General features: G+C 37.5%; 3 protein-coding genes across 4 annotated transcripts; 1 reads left to right on the plus strand and 2 right to left on the minus strand.

Annotated features, from left to right (window-relative positions):
- Positions 1-9,343: 9,343 nt before the first annotated feature.
- LOC130732591 (NAC domain-containing protein 90-like) lies at positions 9,344-10,627 on the plus strand. The gene is made up of 3 exons (XM_057584604.1): positions 9,344-9,665; positions 9,783-10,054; positions 10,139-10,627. The coding sequence occupies exons 1-3, from the start codon at positions 9,512-9,514 to the stop codon at positions 10,469-10,471; spliced, it is 759 nt and encodes a 252-aa protein (XP_057440587.1). The 5' UTR covers positions 9,344-9,511; the 3' UTR covers positions 10,472-10,627.
- A 1,487-nt stretch (positions 10,628-12,114) lies between these two features.
- On the minus strand, positions 12,115-15,967 carry LOC130730178 (vacuolar protein sorting-associated protein 55 homolog). 2 transcript variants are annotated; one of them, XM_057582121.1, is made up of 5 exons: positions 15,812-15,967; positions 15,226-15,277; positions 12,872-12,911; positions 12,712-12,796; positions 12,115-12,474 (listed from the first exon to the last, which is right to left on the minus strand). In XM_057582121.1, exons 2-5 carry the CDS (start codon positions 15,256-15,258, stop codon positions 12,291-12,293), a joined length of 342 nt encoding a protein of 113 aa, XP_057438104.1. In that variant the 5' UTR covers positions 15,259-15,277; positions 15,812-15,967; the 3' UTR covers positions 12,115-12,290. The 2 variants fall into 2 exon arrangements, with proteins under 2 accessions (XP_057438104.1, XP_057438103.1); XM_057582120.1 differs by lacking the exon at positions 15,812-15,967 and adding an exon at positions 15,366-15,792.
- Positions 15,968-18,763: 2,796 nt separating this feature from the next.
- On the minus strand, positions 18,764-19,384 carry LOC130723795 (uncharacterized). Its single transcript, XM_057574929.1, has one exon. It carries the CDS (start codon positions 19,382-19,384, stop codon positions 18,764-18,766), a length of 621 nt encoding a protein of 206 aa, XP_057430912.1.
- Between the last annotated feature and the right edge of the window lie 3,895 nt (positions 19,385-23,279).

Here is a 23,279-nt window from a genome sequence, read left to right on the forward strand (position 1 = left end):
ATTTGATTGTGAAAATATAGATTCCACATGGAAGAACATTTATAATAAAATATTTTCAAATTGAAAATAACAAACAATATAATTTTTTAATTTTTTCATAATTTTAAATGTGTGTATATATATAAAAATATGAAATGTTGACAACAATTGGAATAAATGAACATATTACATATATAACTTATATTTTTTTATGTTTAAGTTTTTCGATGAGAAAGTAAGATAAATTATTGAGTCGCTAAATTCCAGTTTTCTAAGCATCCAATCAGCATAACAATCTCACAACATAGATTAATTCTTTATACATGAGGGAGAGGGAGAGGGAGAGAGAGAGAGAGAGAGAGAGAGAGAGAGAAATTCCCAAATTACATGAAGGCTTCTCCGTCTTTTTCCGCATATCCCCATTTCCAGGGGCGTATCTACGGAGGGGCAGGCAGGGGCCATCAACCCCCAAGATTTTTGAAAATTTCACCGACTAAAGGTCTTTTAATATAGATTTTTTTGCAGTCCGAGTCTCGCCCCCCTCCCCCTCCCAAAAAAATGTTATTGTTGTAGAATTTTAGTTGGATCCCTCAATTATCACAAAGTTTCATTATTTAAAACAAAATCAATTCAGAATCTGAAGTAACTAATGATTTTTTTTGTTAAAAAAGTAAGTAATGATTGATTAAATTTACCTTTGCTAAAAACAATCTGTTGACTAAATCTGAAAGAACTTTTAATGATTATTATTGCTGTCAATAATTTATAAATAAATATCTCTTCGTTTGCTAATTCAGATGATGGAGTTATAATTAAATATTTTTAAAAGTAAAAATATTAAAAATATGATAAATATGTCGTGCTATTTTCCACGGTATCTATCAGACATTTTTGATAAAATTTTCTACATAAGCTTATGCTATATGCTATTTTCAGACTTTTTAAATGATTTTAATGGAATATATATATAGAAGCATTATAATTTAATTGTGAAAATTGGGAAGTCAGAGGGAAGAACATTTTCAGTTATATTTATTTATGTTTAAGTTACATTTTAAAAACCTCATACGTGGAGGAACATTTTACATGAAAATGCTTTCAAGTTGAAACTAACAGAAAATGTTTTGTTATAATTTTAGTACTTTTCTCATACTTTTTAAATAATTTAAGAGGAGATATACATAAGCGTTATAATTTGATTGTGAGTATAGGGCTCCCACAGGGATATAGAGAAAAATAAACATGTTTAATCTATATTTATTAATTATATAGTAAAAAGCTCCTACATGAGGAAAATTTCGCATAAAAATACTTTCAAGTTGAAATTAATAGAAAATGTTTTGTTATAATTTAGTACTTTTCTCATACTTTTTAAATAATTTAAGAGTAAATATACATAAGTATTTTAATTTGATTGAGAATAAATGGCTTCTACGAGGAATTAGAGAAGAATAAACATATTTAGTCTATATTTATTAATTATATTGTAAAAAGATCCTGCATGAGTATCAGTTTGCATGAAAATACTTTCAAGTTGAAACTAATAGAAAATAATTTAATACAATTTTAGTAAATTTAATTATGAATATAGGGCTCCCACGGGGATTAGAGAAGAATTAACATATTTAGTCTATATTTATTAATTATATAGTACAAAGTTCCTACATGATGAACATTTTGCATGAAAATACTTTAATTTGAAACTAATAGAAAATATTTTAATAAAATTTTAGTACTTTTTCCATACTTTTAAATAATTTTAAGAGTAGATATACAAAACATTTTTAATTTGATTGTGAAAATATAGATTCCACAGGAAAGAACATTTATATTAAAATATTTTCAAGTTGAAAATAGCAAACAATATAATTTTATAATTTTTTCATAAGTTTAAATGTGTATATATATATAAATATGAAATTTTGACGAAAATTGGAATAAATGATATACAACTTATATTTTGTTATGTTTAGGTTTTTCGATGAGAAAGTAAGATAAATTATTGAGCCGCTAAATTCAAGTTTTCTAAGCATCCAATCAGCATAACAATCTCATTACATAGATTAATTTAGCTTCCAAATGAACAAGTTGTTGGAATAACAAGTTTTTTTATATATTATAGAGGGAGGGAGGGAGGGAGAAAGTCTCTTTCTCTTATAGTCTATAAAAAGGGGGGGGGGGAGAGAGAGAGAGAGAGAGAGAGAGAGAGAGAGAGAGAGAGAGAGAGAGAGAGAGAGAGAGAGAGAGAGAGAGAGAGAGAGAGAGAGAGAGAGAGAGAGAGAGAGAGAGAGAGAGAGAGAGAGAGAGAGAGAGAGAGAGAGAGAGAGAGAGAGAGAGAGAGAGAGAGAGAGAGAGAGAGAGAGCAATGTGTCACACGATGATTGAAAATATATAATCAAAATTTGTTGATGTTTAGGTTACATAAAAAAAGGCTGATACGAATAGGAACATTTAGCATGAAGATACCTTCAAGTCGAAACTCACTATTAGTACTGGAACTTGTTGACTCTAATTCATTTCTATTATGAGGTCAATAAAAAATGATAAAATGGTTTTGATCTGACGAGTCTATCCTCCACCTAACCTCTCAGGCAAGGGAGGGAAAAGTGACTCAACTCACAAATCTGCCCAACCCAAACAAACTGTCATGCCAACAACATGCGGGACAGGCCAATTTGGCAGGTCATCTTCTTCTTTCAGTGGATTTTTATGTTTTTAGGTGTTTTGGATTGTGTTGGTGGGCTAATCTAGTAAAAAAACATTTTATTGTTTTTACAAGACATTATTAACTCGTCAACTTGCCCTTAATCAATAATGTTTTATTCACGGATCATTTCCACTTCCACCTTGGGAGGTAGTGAAGGAATGAGAGAGAAATTAGTGATATGATATGTGATGTGACAGGAAATGCAGAGAGAGATAGGAAGAAAAATAGGTGGAAATGAGATGGAAGAGAAAGTGAGGTGTGTATATATCATCACTCGCCCTTAATCGGTTAGCTGAGTCTCAATCCACTCAAGTTGTCATTGGGTGGACTAATTAACCCACATCACATAGAGCGTGATTCTTTTTCATTTGAAAACACGATATAGAATATTACTCCCTCCGTTTCCTATTATAAGTCACATTTTTTGAAAAAAAATTGTTATAAAATATAAGTCACTTTCTAATATCTAGGAAGCATTAAATAATTTTTTCCAAGTTCACCCTCATATTTAATATGAAAGATATGATAAACTTTAGAAGTATTAACTTGGAGAGAGAAAATCATAGGAAAATAAATAAGGGTAATCTAGGAAAGTAAATCATTTTTTTTACAAATTTATTACTAGTAACTATTTTTCTTAATCTAAGAGAATTAGTTATTTGTGACTTATATATAGAAACGGAGGGAGTAGTTTTTTAAGTCATTTTCCCAATTGAGCAAAATTATTGGATTGACAAAAAAAACACGTTCACATACTTCAGGAAAGTTGAAAGTGAAATAGGGAGATCAGGTATAGGTTGACTGACGTTGCCCGAGGATTTAGGAGTAATAATTCATACACATTAAATTTCTATCTCATACAATTTTTACTCACTTTTTATCTTTGCATTTTTTATATAACATTAATTATGTTATCATCTACATATCACTAATTCACAAGACACACGCAACGCAATCGATGGGTTTTGTTTTCTAATATGGAAGTCCGCGTTGTGAATATAACGACTTATTGACTCTGTTTCTGAACTTGAAAGAAGGGTGGTGGTCAAGCATCTGTTGACTCCCAAGAATTATCTTGATCATTTCCCACGAATTATTCACGTCATTCACGCCATGCAACATTTAAACATATAGTTAAAACAATACTTTTCAAGCTCATGCTACATTATCTTTATTTGGTTTAGATTCATGCATCTCAATACAAAGAGAAGAGAAACGAGTGCCAAAAAAAGTGTTTCTCAAGCTAAGAAAATTTGCCTTTTGTCAATTGACAGCATGTAGTAAACTGAATGGACCATATTATTCTTTTCAAATCCATTTTTCAATCTGTTCCTTTCAGTACACACCCTGCAGGTTGTTTAATTAATTTTTTGAAATTCAACAATATAAAAGTGATCGTATTGCAACTTCAGATGCTAATTGAAGTCATTATCATTTCCATTCCACTTTCACAGTAACATACAAGGTAGTCAGGATCGAGATCCTACGTAGGATCAAGAGGGGATAAAAGATTGAAGATCGGAGGATCGGGATTTGAATCGTAAGATCCTACAAGAAACGCTAATATGTATTTAATAAAATACACATATACAAAAAGTCGCATATAGAATAAAATTATTCATGATTAACCATAAGAAACATAAGTTCTTGTGTTTCTTAAAATATGAGTAAAGACATAATGATATATCCATAAGTTAATTAATAGTATAAGCAAGGTTGTCAGACTCGCGAGTTAACTCGGTGACTCGTGAGTCTACATAGGAAAAACGAGTTGACTCGGTGGTAGACTCTTTTCTGCCCAGACTCGGTCTGACTCGGTCTGACTCGGTTGACTCGCGAGTCAAGACCGAGTCACCGAGTCAAGGGTTTTTTTTTTTTAAGTTAATAAATCCCAAATTTAATAAAAATCCCCAAACTAAACCTAATTTCAAACCTTTCCTGAGTTGAGTTTCCTCTATCGCGTTTCGTTCTCCTTCTCTGCGTTCGTTCTCGTTCTTCCACAGTCTCCCACCGCCGCCGTCTCACGCCTCTGTCTCACGCTGCCGTCTCGCGCCGCCGCCCCGCGCCGCTGCTGCGTCTCGCGTCTCCTTCTTCCTCCATCCCTGTTCGTGGGTAAGCAAGCTCCTCTGCGTTTGTTTTCTTTTTTGCGTTTGCGTTTGCTTCTTCCTTCTTCCTGTGCGTTTGCTTTCATCTCCTCTTTCTTTGTTATTGTTTGTTAATTTGCTGCTCTCAATAATGCTTCTGTTCCTTATTTCTGTTTGTTCACTTACATCTCCTACTGTTCGTGACCTTCTATTTCTGTGACTGTCAGTTCTTTTGTTTTTTTTTTTTCATTTTCATGTTCTTTTTATTCTGAGACAGTGAGTTGTGCCTGTGTGAGTGAGTAATTTGCTTACTTGCTATTTTTGTTTTCTGGGTTAGATCGAACAGTGAGTGAGTGCAATGTCAGGGGCTGAAAATTCACAAAACACTGTTAATGCTGCTACTGATTCTTCTAATGTAAGAGGAAGACCGAACTATCCCGGAAGTTGGATTTTGAGTTTATTTGATTAATTGCATTTTGGATGCTCTTATAATTAGATTATATGTTTGTATTATTCTTCATGTGACAGGGTTATACTTAGTAAATTTTCATTTCTGGTAGACTCGAGTTTCGTCGAGTCTACGAGTCGAGTCTACCTACCCAAAACGAGTCTGCTTAGACTCACGAGTCTGACAACCTTGAGTATAAGACATATCCAAAACATTACTCTTGATTCACCATAAGAAATTAAGAACACAATTTTTTTTTGAAAGTCCCAACTAATACATAGTCAATACTTAAAAGCAAAACCCAAAAACATAAAACAAAAGCCCCAATCCCTTTACACAAGAGATTATGAACCCGCTGCAGACACAAAACTATAGCCCCAAAAGCAATTAGTAGTACTTATGCAGCAAGGAACATAAAACAAACCAACCAAAATATATGTTAACCTCATTAAATGGGACATAACGAACATATAAAGGCCTTATGCAGCAAGGAAATTATGCCCTTGAATCACATAACAAACCACAACGCAGCACTAGAGGAGGCACAGGAAAAATTTAAAACATGTCAGCACCAAGCAAAGACACAAGTTACACCACCAAACAACAATGGGAACATAAACAACACTGTTTCAGTTTCACCGTTTCACTGTTTCTAATTCAAAATAGAACTAGGGTTTGGAATGGGTGGGTAAATGGGTATTGAAAATTTGGTAAATTAGTGGGACAAACCATAACAAAATTTTAAAAAGCTCAATTAAAATCTGATCATTAAAAGTAGGATCGGATCGAGATCCGAAGATCCTACCTCAAAGATCCCGATCCTAATACGATCCACTAGATTTACGATCCTAGTCACAATCCAGATCGAAATTGCTCTTACATATCGTAGGATCTTACGATCCAGATCCCGATCCTGACTACCTTGGTCACATATAACTTATAAGCAATAAATAAACTAATAGGGAAACTTCTTCCCAAGCAACCTCTAACACTAACGGAGCTTATATTGTATAACCCCGGGACCTAACCTAATTTATCAAACACTTTCCGACAATATATAACCTAATCAAATAAATTGTAATTAAATTAACTTGGGAAAATAATCTCTTTACACTCATTTTCACCCAAAACTGCAAAGATAATAAGAAAATAAGAGAAAGAAGTGAAATGTGATAGTTAATAAGATAAAAAATAATGTTTGTTTGTGTGGTACTTTAAGCCAAAATTAAGGTGCGATACCCAAAATGAGTTGATTCAATAATAAAAACTCATGTACTGGTTAAAATTTTGATTTTGTATTATCATAGTAATGCAACATTTCATTCTTAGGGACGTGTGATTTGAGAGTTGTTATTTATGAACTTTGTTCATCCATCAATCATGGTCATTTTACGCGCATCTCCATCACCATCGTTCATTCCCACCCCTCGTCAATTTTTATTAAAAAGTGAATTTCATGAGATAAAGTTAATTGACAAGTAAAATAAAATTTAATGATGTAGTATTTAGTATTTGCCTTGAATAACATGTTAATAATTTATTGAATTTCTTAATGCAGATACCACACCCAAAAAAAGTTTAAGGTGCATGTTTACGGTGATTTTTGGTAAACAAACATTCTCCAACTCGAGTGGAAAAAGTTTAAAATTATGGATTCTTTTGGGAAAATGTCTTGTCAAAGTGTTGTGTGCAAAGGGTATGCTTTTTGACAAACGAAGCAATGGAACAAACTTGCAAGGGAAATCAACGATTTACAAGAACTAAAACTTGAATTGCATTAAACTTAGGCAAAGTGGAGAATACAAAAAGGGAATTGAAAATAAAGATTACACTAAGCAAAGAACTCGACAGGAATTCAAACTAAACTTAAACACAAACAATGCTCAGAAACAGGGTGACAACTTGCAAAGCGTCAAAGGCATGAATCATAAATCGTTGGTTCTGCAATATATTCGTTCATCATCATATTAGGCTCTTGAAGTCTCTTTGATGCGGATGTGTGAGCTTTTTAGTGAATCTTTAGAGTCAAGTTAGAACCTTTTTCTGAATGATTTTTACCTATTTATAGTGCTCTATTGCTTCACACGTCCTTGGCAGTTTATCCTCTGCTGAGTGCAGTGGCGGACCTTCAACCAAAATATTAGAGGGGCCAACATAAATTATAAAAATTAAAAATATTTTTTAGTAACAAAAAAAATTTCATAGAGAATAAAAGTAATATATTAATAAAGTACTTTATATACCAATCTTATATACTAAAATCAAAATTACATAAAATTACAACTGAACATAACTAAATTGCATAATTCACTAATCTAAAATAGGATGATGTACCCTATTGTCTATTGGAGCATTCTGTTTCGTTAAAAATAAAATAAAACACATTTTCAAGAAGCACCAAACCCAAACCTTTTCTGTTTCATTTGAAAACACTAGTTTTACTACTTACTAGAAGCACCACACAAACCACTAAAATACCATACCAGTGGACCACTTCAGTTTTCACTTTTCAAAGTTAATCTTGTAGTATAATAACATTCAAAAATGAAAAATCAATAAAAAATACCAGTGCACCACTAACCGTTTAGCTTTGGACAATTGGTCTTGGAGATTGAAGTTGGATAAAGAAATAAAGAAAAGGATACTTGGAGCAGCTGAGGATCAGGAACGTGTCTCACAAAGGGAGAAAGATGAGGGTTTGAGGGGTAAAGTTAAAAGTAGTATTTTTTTAATTGTATTAGATAAGCTTCTTGAGCAAGTTTCTTCTGCTTTCTTACTTATGTCACACTTTTATGGGAATTGAGTTTGGTGCCCCACCCCTTAGGCTTTGCACCCCACTTTATTAAATACGGAATTTAAAGTTCCGTATCAATACGGAAAATAAAATTCCGTATCTGTTTTAGTATATAATGAGTGGTTGAAAATGTGACACGCATGCTTAAATACAGTACGGAATTTTAAGTTCCGTATTCAATAGGGAGAATACGGAATTTTAAATTCCGTATTTGATAAAGTGGGGTGCCAAGCCCCATAGGTGGGGTGCCAAACCCAACTCCCCACTTTTATGTCACTTTTTGTACTAACTTTATTATATATATATATATATTTTTTATAGGCAAATGTTAGTTGTTAGAAATGTTAGTAAATTAATCCCTCCTCCGGGTTCGAATCCGGGACCCTTCACCAAACCCAACCCTTATGTCCCTAGCTCTTACCACTTGAGCTATCCTTCGGAGACTTTATTATATATACTAGTTTCATACAATATATTATATTCTATGTATATGAAAAAAAAAATTGAGAAAGTCTTTGAGGGAGCCAAGGCTCCCCTCTGTGAACCAATAGTTCCGCCACTGGCTGAGTGGGTTAGTGGGCTTGAGAATCGGTGCTATGCTCCATGATCTCTTGCTTATTCTGAAAGCTTCTTGCATCGTGGGGGAAGGCATGCATTCCTAACTGCTCACTTGCATCGTGGGGAAAGACATGCGCTCTTAACCGCTCTTAACTGCCCACTCTTTCTGTAACTGCTTTATGCGTTTAGCTACAATTCCCTTTTGTGGTCGAATTTCAACGTTATGACTCAATCTGTCATTTTGCTTAGCATTTTTCACAGCTACCTCTTTTGTCAAATTTCGACTGGTATCGATAAACCTTCTTTTGATGAAATGGTGTCGATGAGCCTTCTTTTGATGAAATTTTGAGGTAACAGTACCACATAATATTTAAAAAAATATATGAAATATGATCGAAATTGAGATGAAAAGGAATGTGAGCCTAAATATATTAAAATGAAAAATGTCAGTAACACTCAGTTTATTGTTTTCTTTCCACTACTCTCTCACTAATTGATTGAGTTTCACATGAGGTCCACGAAAATATGAGCTTAACGAGTGTTGAAAATATGATGTTTTTTTTTATGGAAGTTGAAAATATGATGTTAAAGTGAATATATAACATTAGTCATATCAAAATTTGTTATTCAAACGTACGGACAATTAAAAAGTGAAAACGATGCGGGGAGCGCGTGGACTAGAAATTTCCAGGCAAACAAGGGGGATTCGAATAATGTTCTGTAGTACCATTTTTCTCATTTCACTCTGCATTTTGTTGCCTAACTTCATTCATTTCTCACTTCTCAGCAATTCACTGATTCCCCTACCTAGTATTACCCCACGCGTGTACATGTTTCTATATAAACGATCCATCAACCGTGCATGAGAAGTGAATTGAATTATATGCAACAGCAACAAAAAGAGAAGAAACAGCTGCAGTGAGTGAGAAGAAGATCAGAATATGGAAAACATGCCACCAGGTTATCGTTTCTACCCCACAGAACAAGAGATTATTACATTCTATCTTCGCAATAAGCTTGAAGGACAAAAGGAGCACATGAATCGGGTTATACCAGTCCTTAATATATATGATTACAACCCATCACAACTCCCACGTACGTTTATATGAATCTTAATTTTATTACTATAGTAACTTGATCTAGCTACTTATATACAATAAGACATATATCATTGATGAATTAACGTTGCTTTTGTTAATTGAATGGTTTCAGAACTTTCAGGAGAAGCGAGTACGAGAGACACGGAGCAATGGTTCTTTTTCATTCCGAGGCAGGAAAGTGAAGCCAGAGGAGGGAGACCGAAGCGTCTCACAACTAGTGGGTACTGGAAGGCTACGGGGTCTCCTAGTCGCGTTTATTCTTCTGACGGTTCTGCAATCGGCATGAAAAGGACCATGGTGTTCTACAATGGAAGGGCTCCCAGAGGAAAGAAAACCGATTGGAAAATGAATGAGTACAAGGCCCTCCAACAGGGTGGACTAGAAGTAAGCATCTCAAAATAATTAGACTAGACACTTTCAAATGTTTTTGATTATAAGTAATTAAGTTAATTGCATTACTCATTGCAGTTAAGGCAGGAATTCAGTTTGTGCCGAGTGTACAAGAAAACAAAGTGCTTGCGAGCATTTGATAGACGACCGTCACCGCCAATTAGGAGGGACATTATAACAGGTAGCAGCAGCAGCAATCCTAATCAAGATGATGAACCTGCACAATCCCAGAAGGGTTCAGGGTCAACACATGTTCAAGTGATGGAGGAGAGAAGTGTAATTATAACAAGCTCACCAGAGAGCTCTCCCTCACAGGATGGAGGAGAAGGAGAAGCTGCCCAAATGCAGATTGATAACGAGCCTCTGTTGGATTGGGAGCAAGTCGATTGGTTCTTGGGATTGGAACCATGACTCCCTTGATTAACTTGTTCAAGTGCAATGAACTAGCTAGACTCACCTAATTAATTGGTAGATATGTAAGTGATTGTGAAAAGTTTAAGCATCGATCCAATCACACTATTTAATTAGTTAACGAACTCAATGATGATAGGTTTAGTTTGGATATAATGGATCTTATTATCAATTTCTGAAACCCTGAGTTGTGATTTTAATTAGCTGTATTGTTTTTATTGATAGATAAATAAATGAACACGTTATTAGACTCGTGGTAAACTTGAAAATTTAACAACGTGCGAAACGTACCCTTCTTTTTCAAGAGTCAATATATCTTGAGGAAAATGGAACCAATATATCTTGAGGAAAATGGAACACTTTCAGATGAGTTAACGCAACCCAAAAGATAGGATTTGAACCTCGTACATAGAGGTAGCATGAGGAGTTACCAACCATTAGACCAGATTAACATTTCAATAATAATCTTGAACATTTATTATTATAACCCGTAATGCAGAACATATTTCTCTTATATTTTAGAAATATTTCTCACAGACACCAGAAATCTAAAACACACCATAAATTATAAACCGAGTTTTGATTCATACACATTTACTTTCTCTTCCATTATCAGTCTCTCTTTCATACTAATTGAGAAGAATTGGTAATATGATCACTTGCATGGTTCATTCTTGGAAACAATAGAGAAAATGCAATTTAAAACTCGACTACAGTACTGATCTTGGCAGGGCTTGAAAAATTGATAGTTAAGATTGGAATTGACTGCACCAAACAAGGGGTAAGATAAATATTAATGTTTTAACGCGGTGCAACCATCACATTGTTGGACTCATTTGGTGTATGTAGAGTAAAAGACAAATCCATAGGTAGAAATCTAAAGCAGTGTTGGTCGCATTAGTTGCTATATATGCTCAATTTGATATTCCCTTATTTATTTGTAGGATTTAATAAAAGTTTAACTAGTTTTGGTTTTAAATGCATGTGTGCGCGTTGTCATATTTTGGACGGATGTAGAAGTCTTCTTGACTAAATGACGTGATGTTTTGAGTACGTGGGTTAGGCAACTCTTGGTTCTTAAGCTTAAATGAAATTTTTGACTTACAAAAAATCAATTAAAAGCCAACTAGTTTAATCGAGGAATTTATCTTTTTTTGTAGTTCATTTAGTTGAGAAATTTCTGAGTAGCTGCATGTAGGCCTGAAGTATGCAGATATTGTTCACAGTTAACAGCACCAGATCACTACTGGACCATATTTGATGTACAAAACTTTGCCATGTTGAGACAAAAAAAACTGAAATAAACTCTTCCAAGCCTTAATACCTGAATTATGATTAAAGATCAATAAGGTTTGATACAATCCCTGAAAGATAAGAATCAATTTAATCTGAATTAAAAAAAAAACATATAATTTTAATTATCATTCGGGGTACTCGTCTTTTAGGAACTTAAGAACAAATCCATATTTTTCAGAGATTGAGACGACTATTCACTCATGCATAAACGTATGTATATATGGAGTTCTGTGTTATACATGGATGGCGCTACAAACCCTATGGAAGTTATGTGCACCTCATGGATGAAAGTTTTCATACATCTTATTAAAACAAGAACCCAAATTGACTATTCTCAAAAAAAGAAATAAACAAAAATACAAATTGACGAAAATACAATAACTGCAGAGCTTTACAGATGTTAGATCATACACTTCTTTAGTTCTTTTCCCATGATTGTCATACATTTCACAATTAGGTTTCATTTTTTAAGGGTAACTAACCCTAATGACTATAGGATGCAGGAACTTTCTGGAATTTGCTATTACCAATCATCATCAAGGCTCGCTTGATGGAAACACATAACAGTACATACAAATATGAAGAACGATACAAGCTCAATGAGCATTGCTCCAGTCTCAATCATTTGAGCATGCCTAAGGATTATAGGAATGGCTATGCTCCCCATGGCTGATGCTCCAGTCATAAATTTTGCTGCATCCATCCATCTGCAACAATGATACCAGATATTATATATTTATATTTACTCGTCTTGAGAACCAGCAAAATTAGTCACTGCACTCATTAATATTGAATGGAAAATTTCATATATATGAATATAAATAATAAGTGGCCCATGGCATGCAATAGAATAGCAGATAACCCAAAAGCTAACTGCATGAAAAATGTTCTGATATAAAACCAGATAACATTTCTCAGATCTAATTGGCAACAGAGACACTTACCCTCCACCATCACGGCTTATCAGAAATTGAGTGGATCCTCCTCCAAAGAATAAGCAAGGCATAGGTACCAGCACATACATTAGAGCTGCAGGTGCAATGTTCTCACTATTAGAATTTTCCAACTAATGAATAAGACTTCCAGCAGAAAAGACTAAATCACCTGACAACATGGGCCACCAATTGTTGTATAGAGCGCATGCCTGCCATAGCAAATGGATACAGTTGTAAATGTGCATTCTAAAGACCAGATAAAAGTCTATGTGCCGCTATATAAGAATTCTGTATTTAATATTTCAACTAGATCATGTATAAACCATATCATCATAAAAAACAAAATCAAAGAAAGTCCTATTCAGATACATCTTCATCTTTCTTATTTTTTTCTATTCAACCCAAATTTGTGGCATAGAACATGGGCTGGCCCCCCATCCCATGGAATCCCACCCAATCCTCTCCCAATGCATTTTGTGCCTGAAATTATTGCTCCAACTTTGAGTACTCATGCTCAGAGTTCAACAATTATTTCCTCCGCTCTTTCTAATACATATAACCCGCAAATTATGCTGAGCCCAATAACATGCTCTCCTCTTCCTATAAACATGAACATTGTAAAATTCAAGACATAAGCAGAGACGTTACCAGCAGCGGTGGTTAAATTCAATGTGTGATCACAGCCTGAGACTCACACATAAGTCATATGATCATAGCACGAATACTAAGACATTTCATTAAATTTCAATTGAAATTGAAAATAAATCAGAAATTTGCATATAATTCAAAAGTTACAAGTCAAAGTTACAGGCAGTAACTCACTAACTCCTCATTTCAAATACATAAAATTTTGACAACACAAGGTATACTAAATTTCAATTCCATTTTTCTGCACTTTCCCTTCCTCACAGGCACACCTATTGCTTCCATCATTCATGCACATCCTTTATCCATCTCCATACATGATCAAAAGAAACAAAATACCATAAAAACAAAATTTACAACCTATGCACAGTCCATTTCGACCTCAAGACCACCACCAACAGTGCCCCACCCACAACTCAAACCAGAACTCACACCTCACCATGGTCAACTCCCACCAATTTTATCAAAATCGAGATCCTACCTAAGATTCGGAATAGAGGTGAAAGATCATTAAAATGTGTTATCGTAACATGGATCGTAAGATCATACAAAAAAAATGAAATTACATATTTATAAAAAGAATTGCATAATAAATTCGTAAGTGCAAAAACATTACTAGAATTAAAGTAAAATTGTTTAAATATTTATTTTGCAGTAATATCTTTTACCTTAATTTATTATTTGATAATAATTATGTAAGATAATAACATAATGATAATAGAATGGAAAAAAAATAACGATACACCACAAAGGCGTATTTCAAATGAAGCTAAAAAATGAGCACAACTTAGGAGTTTTATGGGGGAAAAGAAAGAAGAGTGAGGACACACACGCAGGTTGAGGAATGAACAGAGCGGGGAACTTGAAACACTTGCACGACACAAGAGTGCTGAGGAAAAGAATTACAGAAAGATGAAAGATGGTAAAGATAGTTATGGAAAACCTTTGAACTTGAGCTTCAGGTGACAAGGAGGGAGTGAGAGTGAATGTTGACTGTAAGAGCTTGAGTTAAGGAGTGGGTCTCTGACAAAGCTGGATGGCAACAGACAGGGGGTCAGGGTGAGTGAGGGAATCGGAAGAGGGTCGACATATGTAGAAGAAGAAAGAATGAGCCGTAGCTAACTCAATTCATTAGAGATGCAGGTTGTCAACTCTTGAATATCAACAATTCCCCAATTTCACGTTCTTCCCCAATAATCCCGCACAGTCCTACCAACACGCAGTCTTTTGTCTGAATAGGGTACCACTACGAAAGGCCTGATTGTCCTACGTGTAACTCTCACAATCTGTTCATCCTATATTCATCAAAGATACATTAAGTTTCAAAACATTACAATCCTTCTCATTCCATTTTGTGCCTCATCAAACATCCAAACAATGGAAAGATTCTTCTCTCTACTTCCCACTCCTTCCATTCCCACTTTTTCCTTTATGAACCATTCCTTCATTCCCATCTAAAAATCTTGAATATATTCTGAATGAAATCAATGACTCCTAAGTCCTAAGTTTCATGTAATAGAACAACAAAATTTTCGGCATGATAGACAGCAATCTTGTAGGGTTAAATGACCGGTATATATAGCAATGCTGTACAGGAAGATAATGCGTACAGTTTCACTTGATGAATGTAATACACGAATTTTTCTCCCAATATTTAACAAGAATTTGAACTGTTTATGTGGTAAAAAATATCATGTGATACCTAGTACTCTTCTAGAGTACTTCATAGATGCTTTGATATGTTTTAAAAGCATTCAAAATTAAACAAAATAGTCTACAAAAAAATATAATTGCTTCAAAGTTGGAGCCAACATAATTGCCAACATAACAGACATCACTAGAATATAAGCATTATGAGTCTCATTGTCGAAAGCATACCAGAATCTGCAGCAAAATGCTGGCCGAAAACATAAAGGCGAGCCCAGCAAGGCTACACATTAATAAAAAGAAAAAAAAGTTAATAAGTTTATTTGCTTCATTTTGTAAGATAATAAATCATGTGATATTTTTCAACTTACACTGTAAAGACATGAACATTCCCGTAACGCCAGATTCGTAACATCAGATACAGGACAGAATTAGCAACATGATTAAAACAAAAAAATATATATATATATGCATTGAGGAAAAAATTATAACAAAAAGTAAGCAGCTTGAAATGAAATTAACAGGACTAGTATCAATGAAATGAAATTAACAGGACTAGTATCAATTTCCCTATTCTGTTATGTGGAATTGTATGTTGTTAGAGCAATTTCAATTTCATTGATTTTCGATTCTCTTTGGGAAGTGACCTAACAGGAACATAGAAGTATCAACCATGACCCTAACCCAATAGCGAGGGGAAAATTGCATAACCCTAGTTGCAGTGATGGGTGATGGGTGTGAAAGTAATTGTGACCTAATCGGAATCGGAGTGAGAAGGGAGAAATGGATGGTTTTGAGGGAAAATTGAAGCACGTACCGTGTACTGTCATCGCCATGAGCTGCTACCTCTCCGGCTTCTCCTCCGATTGCAAGCGACGGAGCAAAGTGCGGAACTGTGCCTGAGAGTTGATCCTCCGGAGCAAAGTGCGGAACCCAGTCTTCTTCTTCTTTTCTACTCGCCTTATTAGATTATTAGTTAAGGTTATTTTTTTTGGTTACAAGTTAAGGTTATTTTTTATTTTTATTTTTTTGGTCGAAGGTTCCTGATATATTGAAAGATAGAAAGGGCCAGGCCCATACAAATAGCTAGGAAAGCAGCACCGGATTACACTATAAGAGATACACAAACAGTTGCTCTTTGTGGGGGGTTTGAACAATCAAAAAAATTGTCTGCTAGGGTTTGAACAAAGACAACCAGCCGCCACCCCCTTTGGGGGTTTCTCCTCCTCTATGGAGGTCTCTCCTGCTTTAGGTAGGTAGTTTTCTCCCACAATAGGTGGGTTCTCTTCCACAGTAGGTGGATATGCTACCCAATAAGTGGGTTTTTTCTTTTTTCCTTTAGTTTCCCTTGTTTTGTTGCTACTCTTGTCCCCTCCGCCCACTTCCTCCCACCGGTCGTCGTCGTCGTCACCGTGTTGTAGGCTGTGCCTCCACCGTCTCACCCGCAACTCCACCACCGCATATGCCTCGCCCGCTTCCTCCGCCTCTGCCATATACGTGCTCAGTTGCTGGTTCTGCTTTGAAGACCTATAGCAGCCACCTCTGTCTCTTCAAAGGCTTCTTCACTGCTCCCTCCGGTGCCACGACCATGACTTTTACCCCATCCTTCAACTGTGGTTTCCATTGTTCAAGACGGTACCTCTTAGCCTCATCTATTGTTCTTCCAGATCTTGTCTGCCCTCTAAAAGAGTTGTTGAGCAACTATGTTGAGGATGACCTTGTAGCAAAATTGCTGACGGCAGAGCCGGCAAGGTAGAAGAAGTGACCTCTAAAGTTTTTCAATATCAAATCTTCACTTCCGTTTGCAGCAGATCTTGTTTGAGCTTTGGAGCCTTAGTTGTTCCCCTGTTTTACCACCTCTGTTGGCTAGGGTTTGGAGTCCCTGAAGCTAGGGCTTGGCCTAGTTTTCTTGGGCTCAGTACTATGGGCCTGATCTTTGGGCTTGTACTTGCAAGAGTTCCCTTAAATCTCACTTAGTTCTAACTCAGTTTAGATGTTTCAAAGTAGTCAAATGCTTAAGTGTTAATGAACTGTTGTAAGTTTTTGGGCTTTTGACCCAATTCTCTTCATTCAATATGTATGATGTATCATGATCAGTTATAAGTGTCGTTGGGCTACCTTTGGGTATTGAATGAATTTGAATTTGAACCTTCGACCAAAAAAAAAAAAAGAGATACACAAACAAGATGAAGATACGAGTCCTAGCAGAATAGTAGAGGAAACATACAAGTGGTTAAATAAATATGGGAAAAATTTATTATGGACCACTTTTGGGTGGTGCAAAGTTACACCACCTCCTTTCACAATAACAAGTTTTTTTAAAAAAAAATCAAAAACATATTTTCTTAATCTTTAATTAATTATTAGGTAATTTCACAAAATCAAAAACAACCCCAAATCATAATCTCTCCTCTCTCATTTTCATCTTCTATATCCCAAATTCAGAATTAGATCTGGACCCATTGGCACCAAAACTAACACACCCCACCAAATTTTTCTTTGAATTAAACAAACCCAGAAATCATTCAAGTGGTGGTTTGATACACACCTTCGAATAAGATATGAATGTCTAAAGACCATGTCTGCTGCGGGAGATATACCACCGAGAACCATAGCACCCCCACCAACATCCATTCCACCATAGCACAAAGAGAAACTTATCACCTTTTTATCATTTATTTGATCAATTGATACTAAACCTGTACTCTTAGTTTAATAGAACAAACACTTTAAAAATCGAATTTTTCTACAGTGATCAGGGATTCACAGAACACTTCTCCAACCTCAGTCAAACCATCGCCTCCCTCTTCAACAGAAACCCATCATCTGCATCTTCTCCTCACGAAAACGACAACCGTAACTTTTGACGTGGTGATTGTCGTGGGTTCGACCTTAACCACCGCGTATCCTCTCATATCTGAACCCCAAGCACCGCAACCTCAGATCTGGTTGTTAGGCTCATGAGGCAAGTAGATCGGGTGATTTGAAGATTGGGTTCTAATTCATGAAGGTTGAAGGTAAAAGGGAGAGGAAGATGAAGAGGTTGTTGGTGATGAAGAAGCAAAATAGAGGACCCTTTAACGTCTTCGCCTACGGCCTCAGGCCGACAACGGAGCCACCACGAAACCCTAGCCGCCGCCATCTTCAATCCTCGATCTCCGGCGAATCACTCACCATTTGGAGAAACTAACACCACCATTGCACTCCCCTCACCGTCCGCAACAAAACCCCTCAAGAAATTTTTCGTTCCGCTGGCGAGCCTCCGACCTGCAGTTGGCCATATCTCCCTCTTCCGGCCTCAGCTGGCCACGAAACCACAACCACCATGCTCTACACGAAGAAAGGAACAAGACCCTCTACTACTTTTCTTCTCCGGCTACATCGCCGCCACGGGCCGCCGTCCGCCGCCATCTTCTCCGGCCAACCTCTCCGGAAGAATCTGCAGAACTTGTAAACCTTTCTGGGTTGGGATAATTTATCCACTAACTAATTTACTAATCATACTCTAATATTTTGATTAATAAATATGTATTTTTATTTATTTTTTTAAAACTGGGAAACCTGCAATAGCAAGTCAAAAGGAGAGTGGTGCAACCATGGACCAGAAAAAACTGGTCCATGTTAAACGCCTCCATAAATATGATACCTACTAACCACTGATAACTTTAAAGCTCACAAAAAACAAAAGGAGGAAAGACAGAGTATCTGCTCCCAAAGAGAGATCGAATCTAGACAGTTTGCCTCCCACTAGCAGAGAGGGGGCAATAATTCAATTGTGACCATTCTCCCAAGCTCTCATGGCATCTTGGACTAGAGCTCTTCTTACTGAAGGTGGAGGTTGGAGTAGCCAGTTGGGGGGCAGAAGCCTTCTTTTACAGAGGTCAGCAATATTATGGGCCGTCTCGTTGCACCGCCTGGGAGTCCAGCTGAAGCTCATGAATTGGAGATTCTTGGTCAGTTCCTTGATGTCCATGAGAATATTGTAGATGATCCCAATTCTATTCTTTCCTTTGCAGGCCTCAATTAACATCTGATTGTCTGATTCAAAAATAACATGTGTCCAATGAAGGTTGTGGGCAAGGAGCGCTGCTTCGCGGAGAGCTAAGGCTTCTGCAACCAGAGGGGATGAAGCATTGATGCATTTTGCAGTCCTAGAGAGAGGTTGTCCTTGATCATCCCCTGCGATAACTGCAATACTCTGGCTCTGTCCCTCCCGATCCCACCCTGCATCTGTGTTAATTTTGATTGTATCATGTTGGGGGGGCTTCCAGAAGGTGCTTCTCTGTTCTCTGATTCTTTCACTGTTGAGGTTCAAAATACTCTGTTCTTCATCATTTTTCGTGTTCTGGTACTCTGCGTGGAAAGTTTGTGCCTTCCTCAGAGTGGTCATGGGGTTAAGTTGTGTCCCTTGGTAAATCCAGTCGTTTCTTCCTTTCCATATGTACTAGAGGATGGCACTTAGGTAGGACTTAGGAGAGAGACTGCTGCAAAAGATCTGGATTATCTTGGATGGGGATAAGCTTTCCCAGTAGCCAAACATCAAAACGTGATGTGCAATCAATACTAGGATCCCATTGCAGTTGCGAACCAAACCAAATTGGTCTGGTCCAAGGGCAAGTGAGGAAGGCGTGCTCAGTGGACTCTGGCTCTAGTAGGCAGATTGGGCAGAGGGGGTTGTGAGTGATCTTTCTTTGATACAGATTGCCCTTCAGAGGGAGGGCATTATGACACATCTTCCACATAAACATCTTGACCTTCTGAGCCGTGTTGATATTCCATATCCAGTTCCAGAATTCCTTTGGCAAAGAGAAGGATGAGGAGGGTCCCTGGGAGTTGTGTAGTAATTCTCCTCTAGCTCTATGATAACCTGTCTTGATTGTATAAGACCCATTGCTAGAGAAGGGCCAAAAAAGACGATCACTGCCTTGCATAATGCTCAAAGGCGTTTGTAGGATGTCTCTCACCACCTCGTCCGGGAACAAGGTCTAAATTCTTTGGAGGTTCCAGCAGCTTGACGAGTTGTCTATTAATTCCTCCACTTTATCAAACGAATTGTTCTGGTAAGGTTTGAGAGATGTACCTGAGGAGACCCAGTTGTGGTTCCATATGCTTGCAGCCCTCCCATTTCCTACTGACCATCTCATATTCCTTAGCAGAAAGTCCCTTCCCTGTAGGATACTGGACCAAATCCATGATGACTTCTTCTTGTGTTGCACTTCCAGGAACTCAGAGTTGGGGAAGTAGACAACCTTAAGGATTTTCCCCCATAGTGAATCGGGTTCTTCATATAATCTCCAGGCCTGTTTACCCAAATAGGATAGGTTTTGAGGTGAGAATTCCCTGAACCCGAGGCCACCCTCACACTTACTGGTAGTAATTTTTGCCCAGCTACGCCAGTGAATGCCTCGCTCCTTGGCCTGGCTCTTCCACTAAAATTTAGCAACCGCAGAATTAAGGGTTTTACAAAAGCTTTTAGGAAACAGAACCACAGCCATGGCATAGGAAGGGATGGTTTGGATGACTGCTTTGATGAGAACTTCCTTGCCAGCTTGGTTTAGGTAAGATTCCTTCCAACCTTCCATTTTACCTTTAACTTTGTCTAGGATCCATTCCAAAGCTTTTGTTTTAGACCTCCCCCAAATGGATGGAAGGCCTAGGTATTTTCCAGGATCATTCCAATGGCTCATGTCGAGTGCCCTGCCAAGTTGATCCTTTACTAGTTGAGTGGTACCCTTGCTGCAAGTGAATCCTGATTTTCCGTTGTTGATTGCGCTGCCCGGAAGCTTTGGAGAAGGAATTGAGGACTTGAATAATGTTGTAAGCTTCCGATGGGCAAGCCTTGGCAAAAAGTAATGAATCATCGACAAAGAATAAGTGTGTTAAACTAGGTGCTGTTGGGGCAAGCTTGATACCCTCAATTTTCCCATCCCTTTGAGCTTTGAGTAACATATGAGATAGGACATCAACTGCCAGACAAAGATGTAAGGGGAAAGTGGGTCTCCTTGCCGGAGACCCCTTTCGGGAATTAACTTCCTACTAAGAAATTCATTGACCTTATACCTGTAGGAAACACCTTGGATCAGTTTCATGACCAAAGCAACCCACTCCGATTGGAAACCATATTGAAGGAGGATTTTTTCAATGAAAGGCCATTCGAGCCTATCATAGGCCTTGCTCATGTCCAGTTTAATTGCCATGTGTTTGTAACTGTTGTTGTGAACATTTTTCTGCAGGTAGTGGAACACTTCATGAGCAGCAATGATATTATCCTGGATCAATCTACCTCCGATGAAAGCGCTTTTATTGGGAGAGATCAATGCATTCATAAAGCCCTTCAGTCTAGTGACACAGATTCTGCTAATGATCTTGTAGATAAAGTTGCAGCAACTTATCGGACGATATTGTTGAACACTTTCAGGGGTTGGGACTTTCGGAACAAGGGCCACTACTGCATCGTTTACTTCCTCTGGGAGTTCACCGTAGACAAAGAACCGTTTGATGGCGGAACATACCTCCTCCTTAATTGTATCCCAGTGTGTTCTGTAGAACATGCCATTCAACCCGTCTGGCCCGGGTGCTTTAAGGCTTCCAAGTCCAAGCATGGCTTCTTTAATCTCCTCATCTGTTACTGCACTGGTAAGGATTTCATTCATGTTGGGTGTTACAATCCTTGGTATTGCTGCGATGCAAGTGTCTATGTCACTGGTTGTAGAAGCATTAAAAATCCCCTGGAAGTGAGTTGTTACAGCTTGCATAACTTTGTCCTGTCCCTCAGCCCAGCACCCATTCTCATCTTTGACCCTCTCCATCCTATTCCTCTCACGTCTCTGTAAGGTAGTTGCATGGAAAAACCTGGTGTTTTTATCGCCATATTTGGCCCACTTAATTCGCGATCTTTGCCCCTAGTAAGCTTCCTCTTGTTTCCATAGTTCTCCAAATTTTCTCCTGATCTCCTTCATCTCTAATCCTTGGTCATCCCCGTTGTCACTGTTCTGTAGATTGTTCAATTGGAGCTTTAACTTCGTGATTTCCTTATTTGCAGCTTTGAAGGTTTCCTTGTGCCATTTTGATAAGTTTCTTTTACAAGCTTTCATGCGTTGTAAGGTATCCCTCCAAAGATCCTGTTCTGATTGTGGTTCTTGCCAGCCGGAAGCAACAACATTTTTGCATTCATCATGGTCATTCCAAAAGGCCTCATATTTGAATTGGGAGCAACTCTTGGTCTTAGGGATCGGTTCAAATAGGATGGGGGAATGATCCGAGGAGACAGCTGGTAATGCAATGGCAGAAGCATGGAGGTAAATTGTTTTCCACTCCCAGTTGTATAAGACCCTGTCTAGTTTTTCCTTAGTAGTGAATCCATTCCTGGGATTGCGGTCCATGTGTACTTGCATCCATTTAGAGTCATGTCCACCAGGTTAGATTCATTGACAAAATCCTTAAATCTTTGCAGGCGCCAAGGATGGACTGGTCGTAAACCCACTTTCTCATGTGCGTGGAGGGTCTCATTGAAGTCCCCTATGCAAACCCAAGGTGTACCGGTCTCTAATGAAGCGATGCAATGTAGTTCCAGAGGTTGTGTCGCCTGGTAGGGGATGGCTCCCCATAGATAAATGTACACTCCTAGAATTTAGTTTCCTTTTTGTGTGTGATGACAGTGTGGATGTGATTTTTTTGAATGGTCCTCAACTTCAATTTCAACATCATTGTTCCACATTAGACAAAGGCCACCGGCAGCGCCATGCGGGTCAACGAAGAAGTAAGATTTATATTTCAAACTGAAAGCCATCTGCTGGATTCTATTTCCTTTGGATTTTGTCTCTGTTAGAAATAAAATTGACGGTTTGTACCTCAAGGTCATGTCCTTGAGTTCATATTTTGTCGCGACCACCGTCAACCCGCGACAATTCCAGCTTAGTATCATCATGGCCCCTGTGGGGGCAGATTTTGGCCCGCCTCCTCAGCCTTCAGCTTCTCCGTGTCTAGGTCTGTTGATGTGGTTGATGGTGGTCCCTTCAGCAGGAACTTCCTTGGTGGGCTCTGTGTGTCTTCTGGTGAGTTAGGATCAGTTACCTCAGTGGACCTACACCTCTTTAGCACTAGGGACTTATTGAACCCTGTGGCCAAGTCATTTTCCACCTTCGCTTCAATCTGAGCTTTTCCTCCCGAGCACTCATCTTCATCCTCTGGCATTTCCACTATGTAAGGGGTGCTCTGTCTAGGGAGGGATGTTTGTGGGTATTGCTCCTCGTCTTTATGAGTGACTCTTTTCCATATGCCCCTTC

This window comes from Lotus japonicus, chromosome 1 (genome assembly GCF_012489685.1).
Source record: "Lotus japonicus ecotype B-129 chromosome 1, LjGifu_v1.2".
NCBI lineage: Eukaryota > Viridiplantae > Streptophyta > Magnoliopsida > Fabales > Fabaceae > Lotus > Lotus japonicus.